The sequence below is a fragment of the Ruditapes philippinarum genome, unplaced genomic scaffold (genome assembly GCF_026571515.1).
Source record: "Ruditapes philippinarum isolate M1 unplaced genomic scaffold, ASM2657151v2 ctg8038_1_1_1_1, whole genome shotgun sequence".
Lineage (NCBI taxonomy): Eukaryota > Metazoa > Mollusca > Bivalvia > Venerida > Veneridae > Ruditapes > Ruditapes philippinarum.
In genome coordinates this window covers 52,299-78,363 of record NW_026856891.1, presented here as the reverse complement: position 1 = coordinate 78,363, position 26,065 = coordinate 52,299, and the positions used below count along the sequence as shown (strand labels likewise).

Sequence of the window (26,065 nt, the reverse complement as noted above, 5' to 3'; positions counted from 1 at the left end):
GCCAGCTATCCAGTGGATAAAATTTCATTGTTCAATAGTTGGATAGTACACTGGCTACCTAACCAGTGGATAGCGTATTTATCCACTGGTTAAGTACCACAATGCAACAGGGTTGGTTAGTGATTCTGGAAACAAAATGGCTGATTTTTTTTACATATAATAAATTCATTAGAATCAAAAAGCTCCCAAAAATATTTTTGCATGTTTTGTGCTTTCTTGTTTTTGGAATTAAACAAAAAGTATATCAGAGGCCTTAAAGTATTGATAGATTTATTTTTCCCTTATAGACACACATAAGAAAAAATTCAAAAACAACTTTTTTTCAAATTTTGGATTGAAATTACTTCCATTAGATAAGTAATGTTCTAACTAAGAAAATGAGTACTGACACTTGTATGTTTTATTAAAGAATAAGAAAGTTATGACTGTTTAACTGAATTTTCTTAACTACAACAACAACAAATTTAGATTGAAAAAGGGTTCTAAAAGCACTTTTTCAGAAATGTTTCAATTTAATCCTATGCATTTTATATGAAATGTTCTAGTAAAGAAAAATAAACATATTTTTTGCAACAAAAATCTTGTTTTAAACAAGTTTTAATGATTTTTACTGTTTTAATGATGATGACTAACCACTGGTTAAGGGCATTATCCGGTGGTCATACGACTGGTTAAAGTTAACTGCTGGATAACGCATTTTATCACTTAGATAAGTTTTGAGCAACAGAATTTATCCAACAGACAAAATTTAACCAGCGGATAATGAATTTAACCACTGGTTAACACTAACCAATGTTTTGAACAACCCGGTCCTGACCAATAACATCATGTTTTATCTGCTGAATTTCTTAAATTGACTAGTTTGGCTTCTTATTTTGGGACAGTTAATTATTAATATGAGGGATATCTAGATGAAAATTTGAAGTTTGTCAGCAAACAATATACAGCCTGGTTAGATTGCAAACTGAAGTTCAAAACAACATCTGTACTTTCTGTAGTCTGCTACTTAAACATGAAAATAAATTCCAACAAAGAAGACATAATCATATACTGGTGACTTTTGTTTCCAACAGGTACACTAAAAGACATGTAAAAAAGTTGTTTGCCTTTGAAAACTATTTATATATAAACTGAAGAAAAAAAATATTATAAAGCCAGTGCATGTATATAACAAGAAACATGGCAATGCCACGAAACCAGGTTTTCAATTATCACCATTGTAGATAAATATGTTGTATTTGAAATACAAATACAAGCAACAAACAATGTAACTATGTGCGATGTAAAACATGAATAATGTAGGAGAAATTGCCACAGAAGAAGTGTACAAGGAAAAAAAACAAAGGGCCAATTAGGTCAAAAATTATCCAATCACAAAACCCTGACAATATGCTCCAGGGCACTTGATGACAAAGCTTCTGTAAAAGTTTGAACAAAATCCGTTGAGAAATGTAGGACGAGTTCAGCACAGAAGAAATTGTTCACTATATATTGATAATTCTGTATAAGGAAAAAAAAAGGCCATAATTAGGTCAAATATTATCCAATCACAAAACCCCAACAATATGCGCCAGGGCACTTGATAACAAAGCTTCTGTGAAAGTTTGGTCAAAATCCATTGAGAGCAGAAGTTGCGCACGGTAGAAATTGTTCACTATATATTCTGTATAGGGAAAAAAAAACAAAGGGCCTTAATTAGGTCAAATATTATCCAATCACAAAACCCCGAAAATATGCCCCAGGGCACTTAATGACAAGCTTCTGTGAAATTTTGGTCAAAATCCTTTGAGAAATGTAGGAGGAGTTGCGCACAGAAGAAATTGTTCACTATAATATATTCTATATCAGGAAAAAAAACAAAGGGCCGTAATTAGGTCAAATATTATCCAATTGCAAAACTCCCACAATATGCCCCAGGGCACTTGATTACAAAGCTTCTGTGAAAGTTTGAAAAAAATTCGTTGAGAAATGTAGGACGAATTGCGCAAAGAAGAAATTGTTCACTATATATTCTATATAAGGAAAAAAACAAAGGGCCATAATTAGGTCAAATAATTAATAATTAGGTCCAATCGTAAAACCCTGACAATATGCGCCAGGGCACTTAATTGATGACAAAGCTTCTGTGAAAGTTTGGTCAAAATCCGTTGAGAAATGTAGAAGGAGTTGCGCACAGAAGAAATTGTTTACGCCCGCCCGCCCATCCGCCCGCCCGCCGACATACCTCAATCTAATAACCAGTTTTTTCCTTCGGAAAACCTGGTTAAAAATATATACTATTATTAGATGTTCTTTGTTTTGGTTTTCCCTTTTTGTTTTGATAATACAAATTAAATTCAAAAATCTGGGATGAATACATAAACTATGACCTGATTATCTTAAAGTGTTATGGATTTGGAATGTGTTTAAATTAAAAACCCTATGTTTCAAATGTATAACAAGAGGGCCATGATGGCCCTAGATCGCTCACCTGAATTATTAAACTCATCCAAACAATTACCTAGACAAGCATTCTGACCAAGTCTCATGACAGGTGAGTCAAAAATGTGACCACTACAATGTTAAAAAGGATTATCCATATTTGAGCAGTGCGACCTAGTTTTTTACCCAGGTGACACATATTCAAACTTGACCTAGAAATCATCAAAACAAACTTTCAGACCAATTTCCAGGATACTTGGATCAAAACAGTAGCAACTAGAGTGTTAACAAGATTTTTCTATTTTTAGCTCCGGTGACCTAGTTTCACATGCGATTTCGAACTCATCCAAGCAATTACCTAGACAAGTATACTGACCAAGTTTGATGATAATTGAGTCGAAAATGTGACCACTAGAATGTTAACAAGGTTTTTTCCATATTTGGGCGGTGTGACCTAGTTTTTCATCCAAGATGACCCATGTTCGATCTTGACTTAGAAATCATCAAAACAAACTTTCAGACCAATTAACAGAATATTTGGATCACAACAGTAGCCACTAGAGTGTTAACAAGATTTTTCTATTTTTAGCTCCTGTGACCTAGTTTTTCATCCGAGATGTCCCATGTTCGATTTATTCCAAGCAATGACCTAGACAAGTTTCCTGACCAAGTTTAATGACAATTGAGTCAAAATTGTGACCACTAGAGTGTTAACAAGGTTTTTCTATTTTTAGCTCCTGTGACCTAGTTTTTCATCCGAGATGACCCATGTTCAAACTCGACCGAGCTATCACCTAGACAAGCATCTTGATCGAGTTTGATGATGATTGATGCAAAAATGTGACCGCTAGAGTGTTAACAAGGTTTTTCTATTTTTAGCTCCGGTGACCTACTTTTTCATCCGATATGACCCATGTTCGAACTCATCCAAGCTATCAACTAGATAAGCATCCTGACTAAGTTTGATGATGATTGATGCAAAAATGTGACCGCTAGAGTGTTAACAAGGTTTTTCTATTTATAGCTCTGGTGACCTACTTTTTCATCCGAGATGACCCATATTCGAACTCATCCGAGCTATTATCTAAACAAGCATCCTGACAAAGTTTGATGATGATTGGGTCAAAAATGTGACCACTAGAGTGTTCACAAGGTTTTTCTATTTTTAGCTCGTGTGACCTAGTTTTTCATCAGAGATGACCCATGTTCGAATTCATCCAAGCAATTGACTAAACAAGCATTCTGACCAAGTTAGATGATGATTGGTTCAAAAATGTGACCACTAGAGTGTTCACAAGGTTTTTCTAGTTATAGCTCCAGTGACCTACTTTTTCATCCGAGATGACCCATGTTCAAACTCATCCAAGCTATCACCTAGACAAACATCCTGACCAAGTTTGATGATGATTGGGTCAAAAATGTGACCTCTAGAGAGTTCACAAGGTTTTTCTATTTTTAGCTCTTGTGACCTAGTTTTTCATCCGAGATGACCCATGTTCGAACTCATCCGAGCTTTCAAGTAGACAAGCACCCTGACCAAGTTTGATGATGATTGAGGCAAAAATGCGACCGCTAGAGTGTTCACAAGCAATTGTGGACGGTCGGACGGACAACGGACATTCACCGATCCTAAAAGCTCACCCTGAGCAAGCTCAGGTGAGCTAAAAATATAAGATAAAACATAAATAAATACCATTTTTAAATAACAGAGTAAAAATAATTGGCATAATATACAAATATATGTTTTATTAAAGCAGCATGCCTAAAGAATTACACTATTTTTATATATATAAGTTTAGAAACTGTTTGATATGTTCTAGATTGACAGTAAAAGCATTGTCAAGTGTTTAAACAGATTGTCAAGCCAAATGGCACAGCCTTACATACAAATTGTATGAAACCATCCCCAAACCTGCTAAAATAGTAGCATAATTATTGTTCTGTAACATTTTGTTCTGTTTACATACAATGCTCCTAATATTTAAATAATATACATATAACAATATGTTACAAATCTTTTAAGATATATCTATTAGGGTTAATATGAAAACAAATGAATTTTACTGTTTTCAAATTCTCATAAAATATTTCATCAGATATAGCTTAATAAACAGAGGAACTGAAGTTTTGTGTGGAAGACAAAATACCACTTTTTCATATTTTGCTTGTTTTATGACAATTTATTTTCACAATCAACACTGATTTCTGCACATGACAGCATCTAACATGCTCTTAATCCATTATTATAAACAGGTTTGAATTATCTTCAGGGGGCAAAGAATCTCTTATTCCCTTCTGAGGATAAGTGGGTATTAAATTTGAATTTTTGAAAAAAATTGTCAACTTATCTTGCAGACATGCTGCCTTAAATACAGTTAACATTAAACACAAGCTGTAAGTACTTGTATGTCCACATATTATTAAATGCCATTGAAAACATACAAAAACAGAGAAAATGTTAATGTCATGTTTTGTTTCGGAATTTTACAAAAAGCACTGCAGTAACAATACCAGATGACAGGAAACCAAGGTAACCGAAAGATGAAAAACCGAGATTCTCCAGCATGATACCACCAATTGTAGGTGAAACAGTTCGTATCAGTGAATTTGTAGCCATATTTAAACCCAGCATAGCACCTGTAAATTATCAACAAAATAAAATTAAGAATAATAACACAAAGAGTTATAAAACCAAAATTTACATATATAAGCACTTTTAACTTTAACAAAATGGAAAGGATCTACAGGAAAGAATATATATTGCCTAATCAACTAAATTTCAAGTCAAATGTAGTGAAACATATTGCAATGAGCTTGTACAATGTGTGAAACTTCTTTGCGGTTTAGTTTAATAATATTTTATTGCAACTATATAATACATGTAAGATATGAATAATATAAAAACAAATGTACATATAAGTATAGTGCAAATGGGTTGGGCTACAAGTTATTACAATACATGTATTAGCAACAGCCCTTCCCACAAAGTCTAATTTTTATAATATATAATTTCTGAAAAGTTCTTTGCAGTTATATACCACTAAAATTTTAGAGGCCCTAATCGACAATAGTTTTGTCATTATTTTTGTAATGTTATACTTGTATATGTAACACCAATACTGTAAACTAAAAACATCTTAAGGTAATTTTCTAGCTTCAATGGTAAATGAAAACCTTGTGTGCCTCTCCATGCCTTATTTGAGTCACAGGCAAACAGACACCCCGAGTAGAACCACTGAAATTCTGTAAGCTACCTGGATAACTTCAGCTAATAAAACAATGCCTAGCAACTTTCAAGATTACAACCAAAAGCCATGAGGGGTCAGTGGTTTGTAGTCAACAGTGCTAGCACAGATACTCACTGCTGATATCATCCTATCATTTAAAGGTTCCCTGACACTTATATAAGTATAGGAAAAACATTGATGCAAAGTTTAATATAAATGTAATATTCATATATACTTGCATATTGAGAAGTTAAAGTAAATTCTTTAATAATGAAGAAAATTAAGCAATCATGTGTTTGAATATAATTATGTATCTTATATAATTATCTTGAGCAAAGCGCTTTTTAGAGATGCACCAACAAAGTAAATCATGAATATTGTGTTAAGAACTAGCAATACTTTGAATTTTGAACAGTTCATAAGCTGCTAAGGGATTTTGGAATCAAACTATTAAAAGTTGAGAGCCCAACAACATACAGCCTGGTCAGACTATAGAGATTTCAGGCTGGCCTGGTGCTACATAGGTGACACAGGGTGGCTTTCATTGCCAGTACAGGCGCCACTGAAGAAGCCAACTTTTCAAAGGGTATAGACACAAAACAAACAATTTACCTGTATCCACTTCATCAACTGTTCTAGTTAAAGCACTACTGATGACAATATTTTGTGATGCTAGACCAATGGTTAATGGTGCCAGAACTAAACATAGCTGTACTATAGTTGATACATATGACTAAAACAGAGAACAAGTCAATGTTGATCATGTTAAAATGTCAAGCAATTTTTAACTTTACTATTTTTTTTTCATCTGCACACATCTTTGTCATTGATATTGGTTAACCATTTTTGATACTGCAGTTTTCTTTAAAATTGTTAAATTATACATTGTATTTTCACTATCAAAATGGAAACCCATTTCAATTGATTCTTTAAAAAACAACAACAACAACTGTTAAAGATATGTTATGAACTTCTCAATTCTCTCAAACAAAATGAGACCTGCAATTTTCATGTACTTTTGCTGTTTTTAATGCTTCTGAAGGATATTTCCCAGATATTTGATTAAACAGAGTTTGTGATTACTATTAATCAAATTTGTTTTTTAGCTCAATAGTTATCTTCCCATTCAGAACTATGTACATAAAAGCCCATCACCACCAAAAAAAAACAACAACAAAGATTTACTTACAAGACTTAGGTATGACCACACTAACAAGAATGATGCCCATTTCATGATTGCATTTTCACTAACTTTCTTCAATACTACACCAACTCCAACACCTTGAACTATCTGTAATATAAAGTTAGATCTCTTGTAATAAGTTGCAGAGATATTGGCCACTTTAGGTCAGAACAGTGCAGTTTTAATAGAAAATTACTTCAGTTTTCTCCAAAATTTACAGAAGAGAATGCTCATCTGGTGGAGTGTATCACTTTTGTTGACTAGGTTAAGTTGTACTGTATAAGTGGATATTTATGCGTCACAAAAATTTTGGGAATTACTTTTTGCGTGCCGAAATATTTGTATGATTTCTTGAATTTAATACTGTTTTTGTGATATCATCAATTAAGCAGGTATATGCTAAGAATATACCGTTTTTGTAATCGGTCTATTCAGTTCTTTAACACCTTGGTTATTTATAATTATAAATGTTTAAAATATACATTTATAGTTTGATAAAGGACCTGATCACATATTTCTTTGTTATATATTGAAACATTATTTTGTCAAAAATCGTTCAAGCGGAAAGCCTGTGTAATATACGCAGGTACTTGACCTACCAATCAATCCTGTAAAGTTTCATTGAAATTGCGTCAGTAGTATAAGAAGAGTAGTCTGATGAAGCTTTAAAAAATTAAAATAATTTAAGGGCCATTACTCAGACAAAATTCATTGAACCATAAAAAGTCAATGACATGCATCGCTAGACTTGGTACTACTGATCATTCTTGTAAAGTTTGAATGAAATTGCACCAGGATCTAACAACACACAAAAAACACATTTTTTTTATTAAAGGACCATTAACTCGGCCAAACATCATTCAACTAGTTAACCCGTGCAATATGTGCAAGGACTTGATCAATCCTGTAAAGTTTCATTGAAATTGCATTAGTGGTATAAGAGGAGTAGTTCGGACGAACTTTAAAATTGAAAAATATAAAAGGGCCATGACTGGGACAAAAAACTTTGATCTGGATAATGCTGACGATATGAACAACAAAACTATACTTCAACTATAATTCATATCCCTCATTACTTAGTACCAATAATTGTCATTTTGCGCACATACCTGGCATGATGGTGTACTTTTCAGTGTGTAAGTCATTCAACTTTTGGATTGACAGTCTGGTTACTATTTTAGGTTCAGTTTTACATCACACCAATGTATAGGTTATATGGCGACATTCAAGCTTTACTGGTGTAGGAAGAACTCAGCAGAACAACTAGCTGGATAACTTCCTCACACAAAATAATCCAAAGTCCCTATCGTGATTCGAACCAAAAGCTGTGAGAGGCAAGTGGTTTGGAGTTAACATTTACCTAAACCACTGGGCCACAGACACCCCCAATACATGCTTTTAAACTGATATGAGTACATTTTCTCCTCACGACCATGTTGAAAGTGAAATATACACTGTATACATTATCAGATGTGTCTCCATACACAATTATTGTATAATAGATTGATCTATCTGACTTTTGTCCAACAATTTTAATTCAATATGAGGTTCATGTGATAGCATAAACCTTCAAATTATAAGTGTGACCTTGTACTTTGAAAAATAACATGGTTACTGGACGCGACAAAATGTTGTTATGAGATAGACATTTGTGCAAAATTATTTCAAAATCCCCCAATGAATGACAAAGTTACAGTCTGGACATGATTGTTGTGTAAGTGGGGACACACGGACAGACGGACATGAGCTTTAGCCGCAACACATTGTCTTGATGTGGTAGACATTTGTGCCAAGTTATTTTAAAATCCTTTTAAATGTTAACTTCAAAATGGTAGTGTGACCTTGACTTTTGAGGTAGGGACGTGATTATTGAACGCGGCACATTGTCTTGATATTGTAGACATTTATGCCAAGTTATTTTAAAATACTTGCATGCATGACAAAGTTACAGCCCGGACACGATTGTGTGTTCCTTTTGATTCTAATTGTGATAAATCGAAACTTCAAAATGTAAGTGTGACCTTGACCTTTGAGGTAAGACGTAATTCTTGAACGCGACACATCGTCTTGATGTGGTAGACATTTATGCCTAGTTATTTTAAAATAATTCGATGCATGACAAAGTTACAGCCCGGAAACGAATGTGTGTACCTATAAACTCTAATTGTGATAAAGTGAACTTCAAAATGGTAGTGTGACCTTGACCTTTGAGGTAGGGACTTGATTTTTGGACGGAAAACATCGTCTTGATATTGTAGACATTTAAGCCAAGTTATTTTTGTTAGGGAGCCATAAACATGTCTGGGATTTGGCTTGTATGTAAAAGTACGGATTGAAAGTGCTTCTTTTGATTTGCAAGTTGTCTTATTTTGTTTCGATGTTCTGTTCAAATTATTTAGCATTATGGTTATAAGTATTGTTTATATTATTTGTTGTTGTTTGTTTTTGTTTTTTGTTTGATTCTGTTTAACTTACAAACAGAAATCAGCGGAAGTAAAAGTACATGCATGTTGGTGCGATTTTGTTTGTATGATTTTGAACTAGATATATTTCTTTCATTACCCATACTAACAAAATTGAAATTTTTATATTTTGTTTCTTGTGTGATGAAGTAAGATTTTGAAATAAAAATAAGATCATCAATAGTGTCTTTTTTCTGTACTATTAAATAATCATTCTGAGTAAAACTGCAGGCGTTCGGCACATTTGCCATGCCTATAGTGGTCAAATTAGCATAAAGTAATCAACCCATGATCATCAAGAACAAAAATTACTGTCCAGCACCCGTTTACTATATAAAATTTATACATTGTACAAGGTATATAACTCGCCGTAGCGTATTCCCCCGACATGGTCAACATTTTTGCTGTCGCATTTTATTTAAATAAGTCATATTTACATACTTAAACATGCAAACATATAGCACAATATATTTATCTTTCAGTAACCGTTAAAATATTGACCAATATATCTTCATTTACATAAATGAGTTATCAAATGTGAAAAATAACCTTAAAATTTCGAGGTCGACATATTTTATGCCAACGGAATTTCCAAAAGCCACCACATGTAAACATACATTTAGCACTTTGTCCTCAGATGAGCTAAAAGAGGGCAATAGCTCAAAAATTAGGCAAGGCAGAGTTACGGTTCTTTTTCACTGCACGTATACTCAATGTCGTAGATCTCTCTACCTACAATGTTTCATATTGATAAGGCTTGCTGTTTCAAACTTATTTCCCGGACAAGAAAAGGGGACGGACGGACGGGCAGACTTACGAAATGGTTCTGTGACTTTTCCTTTGATCTTTACATTCATTTTAGTCACATAGTGTCTAAAAAGACACACAAGTAAAAACGGAATGAATAGGATCAAAGAAAATATACCCATACCCATACATTGTTCTCCAAGTCATACATGTACCGCTGGGTTTGTACGAGAAAACATTTTGGGTTTAGGGGCTATATAACAGTAAAGAGAACAAAAGAGAACAATAGGTTCATTCCGTGATCAAAGGGTTTATGGGCTAGTAGCCCTTAAGAAAACAAAGAAAATAACAAAGAAAATAACCCCTAAACCCAAAATGTTGGAATGCTCGGACGGACGGAAAAAACGGCAACAATATGCTCACCCTTCGGGGAGCATAAAAATATCTCTCATTTATATCAATTGTTTGATCAAGCTGATTTAAAGCTTCCTGATATTGATGCTATATAGCAATGTTTTTCTTCATTTTTGCAATACATATTGGTTACAAATGAAATTCATAAATAATACATATGTTTGTAAAAAAAACTTTGTTTAAAATAAGATTCACTATCTACAATAAAACACATACAGTAGGATAAAAATGAATAAATATTAAGAATTGTTGGGAGACAATATCTAATTTGTACTCTGCTTATTAAAGAAATCACTGTTTTTTGCTTGTTTTGATTTATCACAGACTTGAGTGTCAATTGTTCATTTTCAACTCTTCAATAGTGTTCACGAGTCTCTACCTTATCAATCAGCCAATCGCAACTACTCGGCCCTTTCCGTCAGTCTTCGGATAAGGACCTCGAACTACACAGAACGGATACAGTATTTCGGTCTAACCTACCCTAACAAACTAGACATGTAAACAAATTGTAATTTGATGCTGGGAGTTGTTGACAAGTTTTTTTTTTCAATATATCAAGTAAATGCCCACCTAAAATAAGTGAATTCATAGATACAAAAAGCAAACAATACATTATTTGTATATTTATTATTATGGTTGTAGAAACCGAATGTACAAAATGCCAACCTGTTGACATTTGAAGTCGCATTTGTTTAAAATTGTACATCAGTGGGCATATTTAAATTGAAAGTCTATATCAGGATTTGAACCCACAGCAGTGAGAGGAAAGTGGTTTGAAGTCAACGATCATAACCACTTGGCCACAAAAGTTGTGATCTGCAGAGTTTGCACTGTATTTTATGAATCTCAATCACTTTTTAGATCACACATCCACCAAGTAACACAATCTGAACCATTTGGCCATTTATGCATTTTCATCTCTAGATCATGTCTTAAGTTTTTACATGCTCTAGTGATGATCTTAAAGACCCACCAGTGTTACTGATAAGCCAGATTACTTTCTCTATGTGTGATCCTAAAAGTGATTGTAGTTGATAAAATATTGATCAGGATTCAAATAATCTTAATGTAAGTCTCATTAAGTCTTCAAAATTATTCCAACATAACCCATCATAAAACCATTACAATGTGAAGCTGAAAATAATGTTTTAAGGTATTACCATCCTAATGCCTGACCTCCGCTTTGAAGAGTATTCAAATAGGCTAGAACTACTGTTAACTACATTGAAACTGAGGGCCATGGGTTCAAACCTCAGATGGGTCAACTTTTTTTTTCTTTCTTTTTTTTCGTTTAACATTATTTATGTATCTCTCCATCCATTTTGGGTAGAAAAAAGTGTTTATTTTTTATTATTTAATTTATATAGGTATTAATTGGCTAAATAACCTGATATTTTCAAAGTACGAGACGGTAAATTTTGAGTATTTAATATTTTACAAGATCAACCAATATACTTTTTTAAAAATTTAGGGAAACTTTGAAAACAGGCACTCATTTGAAGATTTTTTAAATTAGGCTCCCTAAGTAGGAAAATGGTCAAACACGTGTTAAAAATGGGTGGGGTAGGGTAACATTTTTATGCATATTTTATAAATTTTGAGTAGAAACCATAATTTTGTTTATGTTGATTGTTAGCTGAATTAAGTACTATTCAGCCATTCTCCCATAATTGAAGCACTTTTGGTTCACAAAAAATGAAAAATCTGACTTTCATAAACAACGTTTTCTATGATTTGCTTTTAATGTTCAATACCTTGGACAGATTGTGTGGAAGTTTAACACACACCATTCGCTCCGTTTGTATACTGAAAGCGTTTGAAGTGAGTTACTGAATTACATTGTTACGGAACATATATATACCATAGGAATTACTTTGGAATTATTGTTTAACTAACATTTTAAATTAAACAATCCGAAAGAATATGCATTGTAAAGTTGAAGACCAATGGTTACCTTAAGCAAAAATATTTCATGTCATATCTTATTCTGAAACTTGTATACTTCGTATTTGAAAAGCTTGTATAAGCAAATATTTTCGTAACTAAAGATTGACATTATTTCGATACAATGCACAAACAAATACTGTCATAAAAGTTATCGAATTATATCTAAAACAGAAGCAGCAAACAAATCAAACATAACTTTTAATCGGTGTAACGTTCCCAAAAAAACTTCGCTGCACAAATGTTCATCAAACAGTCCTTATGATCTGTTACGGAACATAGGTGAAAAATTATAAAACATAGGATTTATAACTCAATATTTTTACTCTTTAAAATTACTTTAACAATTTAAATGTGGTATCTTCACAAACAACAATAATCATAAAACACTGTATCAATTAAAAATAACATCAACAGTTTAATTTAGTGAGTAGTGCAGGAAAAGATATATGTTACGGAACATATGTTAACATATCTTTCTCTTTTGAATGATTTGTTGTTTTCCCCTCTCTGCTTTTGTCTTTTGTATTTCTGTATTTAAAAGCACCATTCTACACAAGAAAATCGTTGCATATTTTAAATTTATTAACTTTGATACATGATCATCATTAAAATATTATTTTTATCATGATTATCAATATAACAATTACATAATAATCATCATTTTTATCATTATTACATTAATATCATTATTAATATTACTTTTTTCATGATAATTGTAATTCTAAAACTTTTAGATAATGTAAGTGACAGAATGATACAATTTTGGTATTTTATAAATAGTAAAAAACATAAAAAATCATATTCAAACATAGCATTTATGAATGCTATGTTCCGTAACAAATTTGAAATGTTCCGTAACGGAAAGCTGCAACCTTACAACACAATACAAATCAAGTTAGACTTCCAGTTAATATTGGACACCATTTTCGTATATCTTTATAATGAAAAAAACTCACTGGAACAGTTTTTATAAACAAACTGAATATATGTATTATGGTGCTGAAAAAAGATGATAGAAAACTATGCTTCCGTAACAAATTGTCTTTGACTATTTGATAAACTGTGCACTTATTTTTCATCGAAATATGTGTTCCGTGTTTGAAACCAATCATTCATTTCAAATTGTTAAATAACTATGGATAAAGTACATATATGACATCAGATTATGATCTCAAAATAATTAACTATGTTCCGTAACAAATCTTTTAAACAGGTAAAAAAAATTAAATAGCATCAACTTGCTACTTTTGACTCTGTGGTTTGCTGAAAATAGAGCTTGCAATCGATTTTAATCAGTAAAATTTCTCATGTAAGTAACATAATTGTGAAAATATCGTTATCAAATCAAAACCACTGGTTGCCAAAATAAAGTACAGTGACTGCCAATTACCTCCATTTGCCCAATTGTATCATAAAAGTCAATTAAGATGTTGCATTCATACCTCTTAGTGACGTATCATTGGGAGCGGTGATAGGCAAAAATGTCACTCCGTCAGTTGAACCGTATACTGTACCGAAATTCGGATGATCGTTTTGTTACGGAAAATAGTCGTTATGGAAACATAGTGAAATTAGACTTCTACGGGTCAGATTTATCACATTTTTGTGCAAACGACATCTCATTTTGGTGTTTTTCATTTAAAGAAATACAAAACAATATTTCAAATTTTTTATTTGATTGGTATATTGTATATTTAAAAGTATACACCCGTTACGGAGGGTAATGTAACGATTCGCCACACTAACGATTCGCCACATAACGATTCGACACAGAGTAATAACGATTCGCCACAGTTAAATAACGATTCGCCACATGTTCAATTACAAACTTTTTCACACCCGTTTTCAAATTGTTGATGGAAAAAAAGATTCCATTTTATATTTCATTTGTTAATTACATAAATTAATTACACTGATTACAGCTTTTATTGAATAAAAAACACGAAAACAAAATATTTTATTAACAAAATTACATAACACATTTTATAACTTCGTTACATATTAAAAACTGGAAAAAATATACTAACAACTTTTATAGAATAAAAACACATAAAAATAAATATTTTATTAACAAAATTACATAACACATTTTATAACTTCGTTATTTATATAAACTGGAAAAATATAATAACTAACTTTTATAGAATAAAAACACATGAAAATAAATATATTTTATTACCAAAATTACATCACACATTGTAGATGAGAAAAACTTCGTTATTTATATAAACTGGAAAATTATACGAAAACACCTTTTATTGAATAAAGACACATGAATATTTTATTACCAAAATTACATTACACATTGTAGATAAGTTAAACTTCGTTATTTATATAAACTGGAAAATTAAAAGAAAACAGCTTTAATTGAATAAATGAAAATAAATATATTTTATTACCAAAATTACATTACACATTTTAGATAAGTTATTTATATAGCTAACATATTTTATTACAAAATTTACATACATAAGCTTAATTGCCGCATTGTTTTGAAATCTGCTCACATTGTCAGATAATTAAAGGATTATTTCGGCGTCAATTAAATATTTCTACAACAAGCTATTATTAAAATTAAAGGTGTGACAAATGTTTTAGATATGCGTTCTTAAATCAATTATCGTAAATCAATTTTCGTAATGATCACATGTTTTTGCAATATTTTTTTTAATATTAAATTTTGACATATATATAATATATGAAATATATATTTATATATATAAATTTTAATTGACATTTATGTTTATGATTAATTCAATATTTATTTCAACATATAATTACTTTCTTGTAAATGTACTCCTGTAATAATGTTACTTTGATAAATTGAAAATCCGCGATGGGGGCTTTAAGTTCATGTTACTTGTATTAAGAAACATTATTAAATTATTGTCATTGTCAAATTATTAAAACAAAAGGTAAAAGTTTGTTGATAACTAAAAAAATCATTGTTAGATCTATAATCAAACTGTGGCGAATCGTTATTTAACTGTGGCGAATCGTTATTACTTTGTGGCGAATCGTTATGTGGCGAATCGTTAGTGTGGCGAATCGTTACTAATTCTTACGGAGGCATAGCACTTTAAACGCACTTTAAACGCGACATTTGAATTATTTGCAAAAAAACGGTTTGAGTTAAAATGTATCATCGCAGGAGTCTAATTTATCAATTTTATTCCAAATATAGTCTTTTGATATTGTTTTGGGTACAAATTTGAAAGAATATAACACATCTCAAGATCATTTCATTCCAGTTTAAAATCGTTACGGTACCATAGTTGCATTTCGGCGACAGCAACATTTAAAGAAAATCATGGAAAATAAGGGTCTCTTTCTCGAACTTCTTATGTTATTCTGAATCTATTATCAATACTGTATTGATTTAGGCAAAAACTTGTTGGAAAACATGGAAATGGATTATTTTTTTCACCAATCTTAAACGTTAATTGGTCAAGCGACAGCTATTTTTTGCAGATACTACAGTATAGCTTTTCAGTTTAACATAAATGAAAAACGAGGAGCTTCAGTATATCTGACCTATGATATAAATTTTTCAGTTCCTTATAGTGCCTGTTAGGGTGGTAATACCTTAAATACAAGTTGAGAAATCTTACTCACAACAAATCATAACATTTAAATTTAATTTTAACAATATCTCGCACAGAAGGCACCTGTATATACTAAATAAATAATTGATCTTTCCGGTTTGAACTTGTAACTTTCCGTTGCAAAACAAGGAAGTAAATACCAATATCAAAGTCCACGTATCCAATATCAACAACAAAACATTTACATTTGACACCTGTGAGACAATTTGAGAATTACGATTTGAAGGTACAATATTTTTATTAAATATTTTATTATCTACAAGGCAACTATGGATCTTTTTTATTATGCTTTTTAATAAAAAGGGGAAGTTAAATATACATATATTTGTTGATACACAAAGTCATGATATTGAAAAATTTCTGGACTGGGTTATTTTACATGCCTTTTAGTTATATTTATATTTGTAACAAGACTTGTCCGTGGACAGAGTGCATTTTTCTCATTGCTTTGTAATATAGATCAATTAAATCAGCATATAGAGAAGAAAGGAATATTATTCTGCAAATGTGATTAGCAGACTTACCTGCCCTTGATAGTCTACAAGAATTTCATGTTTAAAGTGAATACATTTTAAATAGTTAAAATTAAGCTTATCATTTGTACAGTTAAAAGTTAACAGGAGCCCGATGAACTGAGTGAGTCAATCATACGCTCCACAAATTAGTTTTGGTCACAGAAAAGTAGTTACTTGTTGATATCTCTTGTAGTTTATACAAAGTTCACAGTGTAACTTTTTTTTAAAAGGCAGTAACTCAAAAATTAGGCACGGCAGGGTTAGGGTTGGGAACTATGGATTGTAGACTTATTGGTTGGAAACATTTTTGGCATAAATGGTTAGTCACCTTGACCTTTTAGATTTTAGACGTTTTAGATTTTAACCCAAACACAAAGCACCCAATACAAATGCTTTTATGAAGATTTAGTGCCAAGGGCTCACTGGTTGTAAAGTTGTTAGACGGAAACCATTTTAGCAAGACGTCTACAATGATTCACGATAAAAAAAGTAGTTTTCTTTTTAATTTTTGTCCTTTTTACAGATATGAAAACTGATTCAGTCGAGTGAATTTCTTTTAAGATTTCTGATCCGAATGTGAAATGTCAATACACTTTAGGAATGTCTGCTGTAAATGTATTTGCAGACAACTGTTACCTTGAACTTCACCTCATCATACATGTACATGGCCCTAAACATGAGACATACTCTATGATAAAACATTAGATAATAATCAATAGAATATCTTGGATGATTGTAAATATGTTTTTTAGCTCACCTTGCACAAAGTGCAGGTGAGCTTTTAGGATGGCCAACCAAATGGCGTCCGTCGTCAGTCGTCCGTCCACATTTTAAATATTCTAAGGACATCTTCTATGATACCGCAAGGCCAATGTTAATGAAACTTGGCAGGAATACTCTTTGTATGAAGCTCTATCAAGATTGTTCAAAGAATTCCATTTCATGCAGAACTCTGGTTGCCATGGCAACCGAAAGAAAAATCTTTAAATATCTTCTTTTAAAGAACCGTAAGAGCTAGAGCTTAGATATTTGGCATGAAACATCTTCTAATGAGTGTCTACCAAGTTTGTTCAAATAAAAGCCCTAGGGTCAAAATTGGCCCCGCCCCAGGGGGTCATTGATTTTCCCTATATGCATATAGTAAAAACTTAAAAAATCTTCTTTTAAAGAACCCAAAGAGCTAGAGCTAAGATATTTGGCATGAAACATCTTCTAGTGAGTGTCTACCAAGTTTGTTCAAATAAAAGCCCTGGGTCAAAATTGGCCCCGGCCCGGGGGTCATTGATTTTCCCTATATGCATATAGTAAAAACTTAAAAAATCTTCTTTTAAAGAACTGTAAAAGCTAGAGCTTAGATATTTGGCATGAAACATCTTCTAGTGAATGTCTACCAAGTTTGTTCAAATAAAAGCCCTGGGGTCAAAATTGGCCCCGCCCCAGGGGGTCATTGATTTTCCCTATATGCATATAGTAAAAACTTAAAAAATCTTCTTTTAAAGAACCCAAAGAGATAGAGCTAAGATATTTAGCATGAAACATCTTCTAATGAGTGTCTACCAAGTTTGTTCAAATAAAAGCCCTGAGGTCAAAATTGGCCCTGCCCCAGGGGGTCATAGATTTTCCCTATATGCATATAGTAAAAACTTAAAAAATCTCCTTTTAAAGAACCCAAAGAGCTAGAGCTAAGATATTTGACATGAAATATTTTCTAGTGAGTGTCTACCAAGTTTGTTCAAATAAAAGCCCTGGGGTCAAAATTGGCCCCGCCCCGGGGGGTCATTGATTTTCCCTATATGCATATAGTAAAAACTTAAAAAATCTTCTGTTAAAGAACCGTAAGAGCTAGAGCTTAGATATTTGGCATGAAACATCTTCTAGTGAATGTCTACCAAGTTTGTTCAAATAAAAGCCCTGGGGTCAAAATTGGCCCCGTCCCAGGGTGTCATAGATTTTCCCTATATGCATATAGTAAAAACTTAAAAAATCCTCTTTTAAAGAACCCAAAGAGCTAGAGCTAAGATATTTAGCATGAAACATCTTCTAATGAGTGTCTACCAAGTTTGTTCAAATAAAAGCCCTGGGGTCAAAATTGGCCCCGCCCCAGGGGGTCATTGATTTTCCCTATATGCATATAGTAAAAACTTAAAAAATCTTCTTTTAAAGAACCCAAAGAGCTAGAGCTAAGATATTTAGCATGAAACATGTTCTAATGGGTGTCTACCAAGTATGTTCAAATAAAAGCCCTGGGGTCAAAACTGGCCCGCCCCGGGGTCATTGATTTTCCTTATATGTGTATAGCAAAAACTTAAAAATCTTCTTTGAAAAAACCCAAATAGCTTGAGTTTAGATATTATACATGAAACATCTTTAATTAAATATCTACAAAGTTTGTTCAAATAAAAGCCCGGGGGTCAAAACTGGCCCTGCCCCAGGGGTGTCATTGTTTTTAACTATATGTGTATAGTAAAAACTTAAAAAATCTTCTTCTAAAAAACCCAATGAGCTAGAACTTAGATGTTTAGCATGAAACATCTTCCTATGGGTGTCTGCCAAGTCTGTTCAAATAAAAGCCCTTGGGTAAAAATTGGCCCGGGGGGGGGGGGGGCTATATACAGGTGAGCGACCTCAGGGCCATCATGGCCCTCTTGTAATAACTAAAATGTAATATATCAGTTGAACCAATATCTTTACAATCTCAAAACATTTTACAAGAACAGTATTAAATGAAATTTAAAATATGATGTCTATATTATAAACCCCGTTTTTCGTCTGTTTTCTGGGTATTTGGACGGACAGCATGATAGATGCATGGGTGCAAATTAAAAATATCATAAAATCTGAAAACCCTGAATTTAGCATTATTTTAATTGGTTTATAAAGCAATGAGTGCTTACAGGTGTAAACCTTAAAGTTCTTCAGGAATGCCTGATAACCTGTACCCATGTAGATGGATAAAGAAAATCTATATCCCCAAAACAATATGGGACATAAAAGCTTTTAACAATTACATATAATTAAATCAACTTTCACCACGATTAAAACAAGTCGAAAATATGAAATGAACAATGTATAATTGCTTGAATATTTTTCCAACATAACTTTTTACCATAAGACTTTGCCATGTTTTTAAATCATCTATAAATCTTTAGTTTTATGTATTTACATTTTTTGAAAGCATGCAATATATAGTAATGTATTATAATACATTTTAGGTAAAACATGGCTGTCCCAGGAAAGAAAGCATCAAAACAATTTTCAACATCAACAACATCAATGGCATCGGATGAAGATCTTCAAATTTACTGCCAGCCTTGTGACGAGGAAGGAACTAGACTCCCTGCCCATGGTTACTGCACTGACTGCAAGGAGCACCTTTGCAAGACATGCTTTAAAGCCCATAAGATAAACAAGTTTACCAAAATGCATACACTTATGGATGCAACAAATATGCCGAAAGTTTTGCAGGAACCCTCAACAGTCACCCACGCAGGCCTGTCTGATGCCCTAACCACACCATGTCTTAAACATCCAAAAGAAATGATCAAGTTCTACTGCAATGATCATAAAGAATTTCTCTGCAGTGTTTGTGTTACCCTTGAACATCAAGCTACTTCCTGCAAAGTCAACTATATACCAGACATTTCTGGAGATATAATAGATAGCAAAGAATATCAAGTTATCTTGAATGCAGTTAAAACCACTTCTGACAAATTTCAACAGATATTATTAGATGTCAAGAACATGACACACAAATCAAATAGCTCTCTCAAAGATGCATTAGTTGACATTAAAAAGTTTCGGGAAGAAAGCAACCGAAGTTTAGATGAACTTGAGAGGCAGATTGAAGATGCAGTTTAAGTCATAGAACAAGAAAATAACAAACATCTGAAATCAGTAGAAACAACATGTGAAGAAGTTACCAAATCTTTGAATATATCATCAGACAAAATCAAACAACTCAACACAACAAAACAAGCTGACAAACTCTTCATTGATTTAAAACTTGCAGAGAAAACAATCAAAAATATGGATGGAAAGCTACTAAAACTCTCATCAAATGATATCAAAGAGCACAACTTTCAATCAAATGATGTAATATTAAATTTGTTTAGAACAGAGAAATCACTGGGTACATTGACACACAAAACCTTAAATAAGGAATGTCAACCTGGACAAATAAAGTCTAGACAATCTTCACATGCGGGAAATATCTGTGTGAAGACATCAAAAGATGAATCAAGATGCTATATATCAGGAATGACTCTGCTGACTCCTGATCTTCTTATCATCACTGACTGCCATAACAATGCTGTAAAGATGGTGGATACCAGCAGTCAATCTGTGTCTGATCAACTACAACTAGATGATAAACCATGGGATATCACCAGAGTAACCAGTACTGAACTTGCTGTCACACTTCCTAAAATACAGACAATCCAGTTTATATCAATCTCATCAAACAAACTCATAAAGGAGCAAACTTTGAAAGTTGGTGGAAAATGTGGTAGTATAAGCTGTTATCAAGATAAACTTGTTGTGTCATTCATTAATCCTACAAAACTTCAGATCCTTGATATGAAAGGTTCTATACTGACAACAATTGCTGGAAAAAATATGTTTTTAAAAAGGCCAGAATTTATCACATGTAACAGAAGTTCTATTTATGTATCTGACTGGAATATGAAAACAATAACAAGATTAAACTGGCAAGGTGATGTGATAGGTAGTTATAGTGGTACAAGTTTCCCTGTGGGAATGTCACTGTCAGATGATGGTACTGTCTTTGTGTGTGACTGGGAGAGAAATGTTATAGAAGAGATATCAGGAGATTGTTCTACAGGAAAGGTGGTGCTGCAGGATCTGAAGAAACCAATGGCTGTATGTTGGTGTGGTGAAACAAAGAAGCTATATTACAGCTGTAATACTAGGGATGGAAAAATTGACAACTTCCTTCACATCTATAATCTGTCATAGACTTGAACAGAAACTTCAAACAATGTCAGCAGTTCTTAAATAGTTTAAAAAAAACACTTGCATTATCCATTATTCTGTAAATTTAGCAAGACATATGTTTTATGTTTTCCCTTAGTGTTATATAAATCTTATGTTGGTAAGATGATTTAAGAAATCCTTTTGTTGTATTCTTACAAATGGTTTGGCGAGACAGGAAACTACTGGGAATGCATTGAATAACAAGAGCACTTCAAGCATTTTTGATGCATGTTCAATACAAAAGCTATTAAATAAATAACTTTGTTTACATTGATAAATTGACTGTCCTTAGTTATATCAATAAAAACATTTCATCTTTTATTTTACCTTACAATATGATAAAACTGGTGAGTTTTCTTTTGTAATCATCAAATGAACTTTTTATATTTTATGTTACAATGCCTGTCCTAATAGGATAAATCATTTGTAACACTTATATTTAAACAGATTACATCAATAAAAGTCAGTAACAAATGCTTGTTGTTAAAAAATAATGAGTTAAAACATAAGAATACTATACTGGTTAAAGGTATAAGAGACTGTGTAGGTACAATACAGACAAAATGTAATTGTAAGATAAACAAAGGCCATCAGTGATGACATGTCGCCTCATAGCCAAACGCATGTTGCAGCTACTGTGTAGCAGGAGACCAAAAAAATATTAACTGGGCAAGAACTCACCTGAAAAACCTGTGTATTATACACAAGTAATTGACCTACCTATCAATCCTGTAAAGTTTCATTGAAATTGCATAAATGGTATAAGAGGAGTAGTCTGGACAAACTTATAAACACCCTTTTCATTCAAGGGCCATAACTGAGTCAAAAATCGTTCAAGCGGAAAGCCTGTGTAATATACGCAGGTACTTGACCTACCAATCAATCCTGTAAAGTTTCATTGAAATTGCGTCAGTGGTATAAGAAGAGTAGTCTGATGAAGCTTTAAAAAATTAAAATAATTTAAGGGCCATCACTCAGACAAAATTCATTGAACCATAAAAAATCAATGACATGCACAGCTAGACTTGGTACTACTGACCATTCCTGTAAAGTTTGAATAAAATTGCACAAGTAGTTTTTGAGAAGTAGTCCAGACAAGCTTTTGTGTATCTGGCAACACACAAAAAACACATTTTTTATTAAAGGGCCTTAACTCGGCCAAAATCATTCAACTAGTAAACCCGTGCAAAATGTGCAAGGACTTGATCAATCCTGTAAGGTTTCATTGAAATTGCTTTAGTTGTATAAAAGGAGTAGTTCAGACAAACTTTAAACATGAAAATTATTAAAGGGCCATGACGGGGATAAAAAACCATTGAACTGGATAATGCTGACGATATGCACAACTAAACTATACTTGAACGTAATTCAAATCCCTGATTTCCGGTACTTAGTACCAATAATTGTCATTTTGCGCACTTATCTGGCATGATTGTGTACTTTTCAGTGTGTAAGTCATTCAACTTTTGGACTGACAGTCTGATACACACCAAAATGTAGTATAGGTTTTATGGCGACATTCAAGCTTTACTGGTGTAGGAAGGCCTAAGCAAAACCACTGATGATCTGTAAACTAGCTGGATAACTTCCTTACACAAAATAATCCAAAGTCCCTATCGGGATTCAAACCAAAAGCTGTGAGAGGCAAGTGGTTTGGAGTTAACACTTACCTAAACCACTGGGCCACAGACGCCCGCAATACATACTTTTAAACTGATATAAGTACATTTTCTCCTAATGATCATGTTGCAAGTGAAACATACACCGTCTGTAATCAGACATGTCTCCATACACAATTATTGTATAATAGATTGACCTATCTGACTTTTGTCTGACAATTTCTTATTCAGATAGCAATATGAGGTTCATGAACATCATTACATGTCAACCAGCAAGTTATGTTGCCTTTTTCTGTTTGACCGAAAAAGGTGTGATTTTTAATATACAGTCAAACTTGTCAACAAAGGCCACAAACGGGAATGTGAAATTGGTCTTTGTTCACAGTGGCCAATTGTAACCCCACCCCCGATGACTTTCCAGATTTACTGATGAAGGAATACCCAATTTCAAGCACAAGAAGGATCATAAGTAGAGCCACCAACTGTCTGTAAGATGGCTGGGTAACTTCCTAACATGGAAGATTAAAAGTGTCCTGTAGTCTTACATGAACAAATATCTGACAGCGAGGTGCATGTGGTCATAAGTCGGCTACTTTAATCACGAGGGTAATGTTGGCATACAACACTTGTCTTTTTGAAGAAAAAAAAACAACAACAACAAATCAACTTAACCATTTTTAACTTGTTTATTGGAATATATTTCTGAAAAATATTTGTGTATTTAAAACAGAAATAAAGACATAAAAAAATCTGTAATAACATGTACATTGCAGTACTGAAAACCACATAAGATTGTAAAATCCCTCGTATTTACATTTATCAGAGTGTGACCTTTAAATAAATAAACTATAACATCATCAGTACATATACCAGATACATAGAGGATATTTGTTTAGTTCAGTGTAAGATCGGAATATATTTCACCGAGTGAGCACCAAAAGGTATATTTCACGAGTGGCGCAGCCACGAGTGAAATATGAACTTTTGGTGTTCACAAGGTGAAATATATTTGATCTTACAATTAACTAAACAAATTTTCTTTTTATTATATGCAAAGAAACGTTTTAAAATTACATTAAACCTAATACTGAATGAAAAGCGCGCCAAATAATAATAAACCGTGACGTCATTTACGACGTCACGTCATTAAGTTGGTACCCAGTTTTGTGCACGCTGGTATTTCACTGAAACCACGTAAGGGGCTTAAATTCAAAACAGTGAAATTATCAAAGTGGTAATTTCACTGTTTCAAACAGTGAAATTACCAGTTTTATATCACTGATATATTTCTATAAACCACCGAAAAGCATGTAATAAAAAGTAAAAATATGAAAATTTAATGAAAAAAAACTATGTATATAAAACCAGCTTTTAAAATCTGTCAACGCTAGCCTACTGTGCTTAATTTATTAAAGTTAAAATGTATTAATATTCAATACATGTACATACTTATCATTGAGAACAATAATTTATGAAAGAGCCTATATGGGTTTTAGAGGACCACTATAGTGATTCTTGTTAATGCACACCTGAGTAAATCCCCTTTTTTCCCACTTGAGTAGCTTCCCTTTAATGCCTTCCCAAACTTCTTGCAGGGGTAACTTCACTTTATAATCCACTGCCAATAAGTAAAATTTGGCAGTCACAGTCGGGTTTATTTTTTTAACTTTAAGTTTTAATACTTTCTTTAAATTTATGGTAGGTTTCTTTCATTTGTATATATTTCTTAAAGGAACTCCACTGAGGTCCAATAGACTAAAAACATTAAATTCTAATTTCTTACATAGATCAACTTGGGCACTAAAAACAGACAGACTTGCAAGAGATAATTAAGAAATACTAAGAAATAAATCGAAAATTATATTTTAGTGCCTTTCTAAGCCTCATATGTGTGAAAAGCAATGCAAAAATTTTCAATTTTGGTTGATTTTTCACAATTATAAAACAAATGTATTTATTCTGGAATAACAGTGAGCGATATATCTGAACTTTTGCTAACAACTTATTAGTGTAGACCTACATCAAATGTAACAGTTACCTTGAAAAACTATTTCCAGTCCTGTCATGTCAAAAAAACTCTGTGGAGTCTCCTTAATGTACAAAAGGTTAAACAAGAGGGCCATGATGGCCCTGAATACGCTCACCTGTATATAGGCCCCTGGAGCGGGCCAGTTTAAACCCCAGGGCTTTTATTTGAACAAACTTGGTAGACACCCATTAGAAGATGTTTCATGCTAAACATCTAAGGTCCAGCTGGTCAAGTTTTTTCTTTACACATATAGTTAAAAACAATGACACACCTGGGGCAGGGCCAGTTTTGACCCAAGGGCTTTTATTTGAACAATCTTTGTAGACACTTACTAGAAAATGTTTCATGCTTAATTATCTAAACTCTAGCTATTCAGGTTTTTTCAAAGAAGATTTTATAAGCTTTTGCTATACACATATAAGAAAAATCAATGTCCCCCGGGGCGGGGCCAATTTTGATCCCAGGGATTTTATTTGAACAAACTTTGTAGACACTCACTAGAAGATGCTTCGTGTTTAATATCTAAACTCTAGCTATTTGAGTTTTTTCAAAGAAGATTTTTTTTAAGTTTTTGTTATACACATATAAGGAAAATGAATGACCCCCGGGGCGGGCCAATTTTGACCCCAGGGCTTTTATTACAACAAACTTGGTAGACACTCACTAGAAGATGTTTCATGCTTAATATCTAAACTCTAGCTATTTGGTTTTTTTCAAAGAAGATTTTTTAAGTTTTTGTTATACACATATAAGGAAATTCAATGACCCCCGGGGCGGGGCCAATTTTGACCCCAGGGCTTTTATTACAACAAACTTGGTAGACACTCACTAGAAGATGTTTCATGCTAAATATCTTAGCTCTAGCTCTTTGGGTTCTTTAAAAGAAGATTTTTTAATTTTTTAC

At 32.7% G+C, this 26,065-nt stretch overlaps 2 protein-coding genes across 2 annotated transcripts in view; one reads left to right on the top strand and one right to left on the bottom strand.

Annotated features, from left to right (window-relative positions):
* Positions 1–1,503: 1,503 nt before the first annotated feature.
* Positions 1,504–26,065, bottom strand: part of LOC132748033 (solute carrier family 22 member 18-like) — a 44,280-nt gene continuing 19,718 nt past the window's right edge. The window contains exons 9-10 of the mRNA XM_060737578.1: positions 6,261–6,381; positions 1,504–5,058 (exon numbers count right to left, since the gene is read on the bottom strand). Coding sequence (XP_060593561.1) covers positions 4,886–5,058; positions 6,261–6,381 — 294 coding nt within the window. The 3' untranslated portion in view covers positions 1,504–4,885. The remainder of the gene's footprint in view (positions 5,059–6,260; positions 6,382–26,065) is intronic.
* Positions 16,094–21,988, top strand: LOC132748032 (uncharacterized). Its single transcript, XM_060737577.1, has 2 exons — positions 16,094–16,232; positions 19,734–21,988. Exon 2 carries the CDS (start codon positions 20,548–20,550, stop codon positions 21,493–21,495), a length of 948 nt encoding a protein of 315 aa, XP_060593560.1. The 5' UTR covers positions 16,094–16,232; positions 19,734–20,547; the 3' UTR covers positions 21,496–21,988.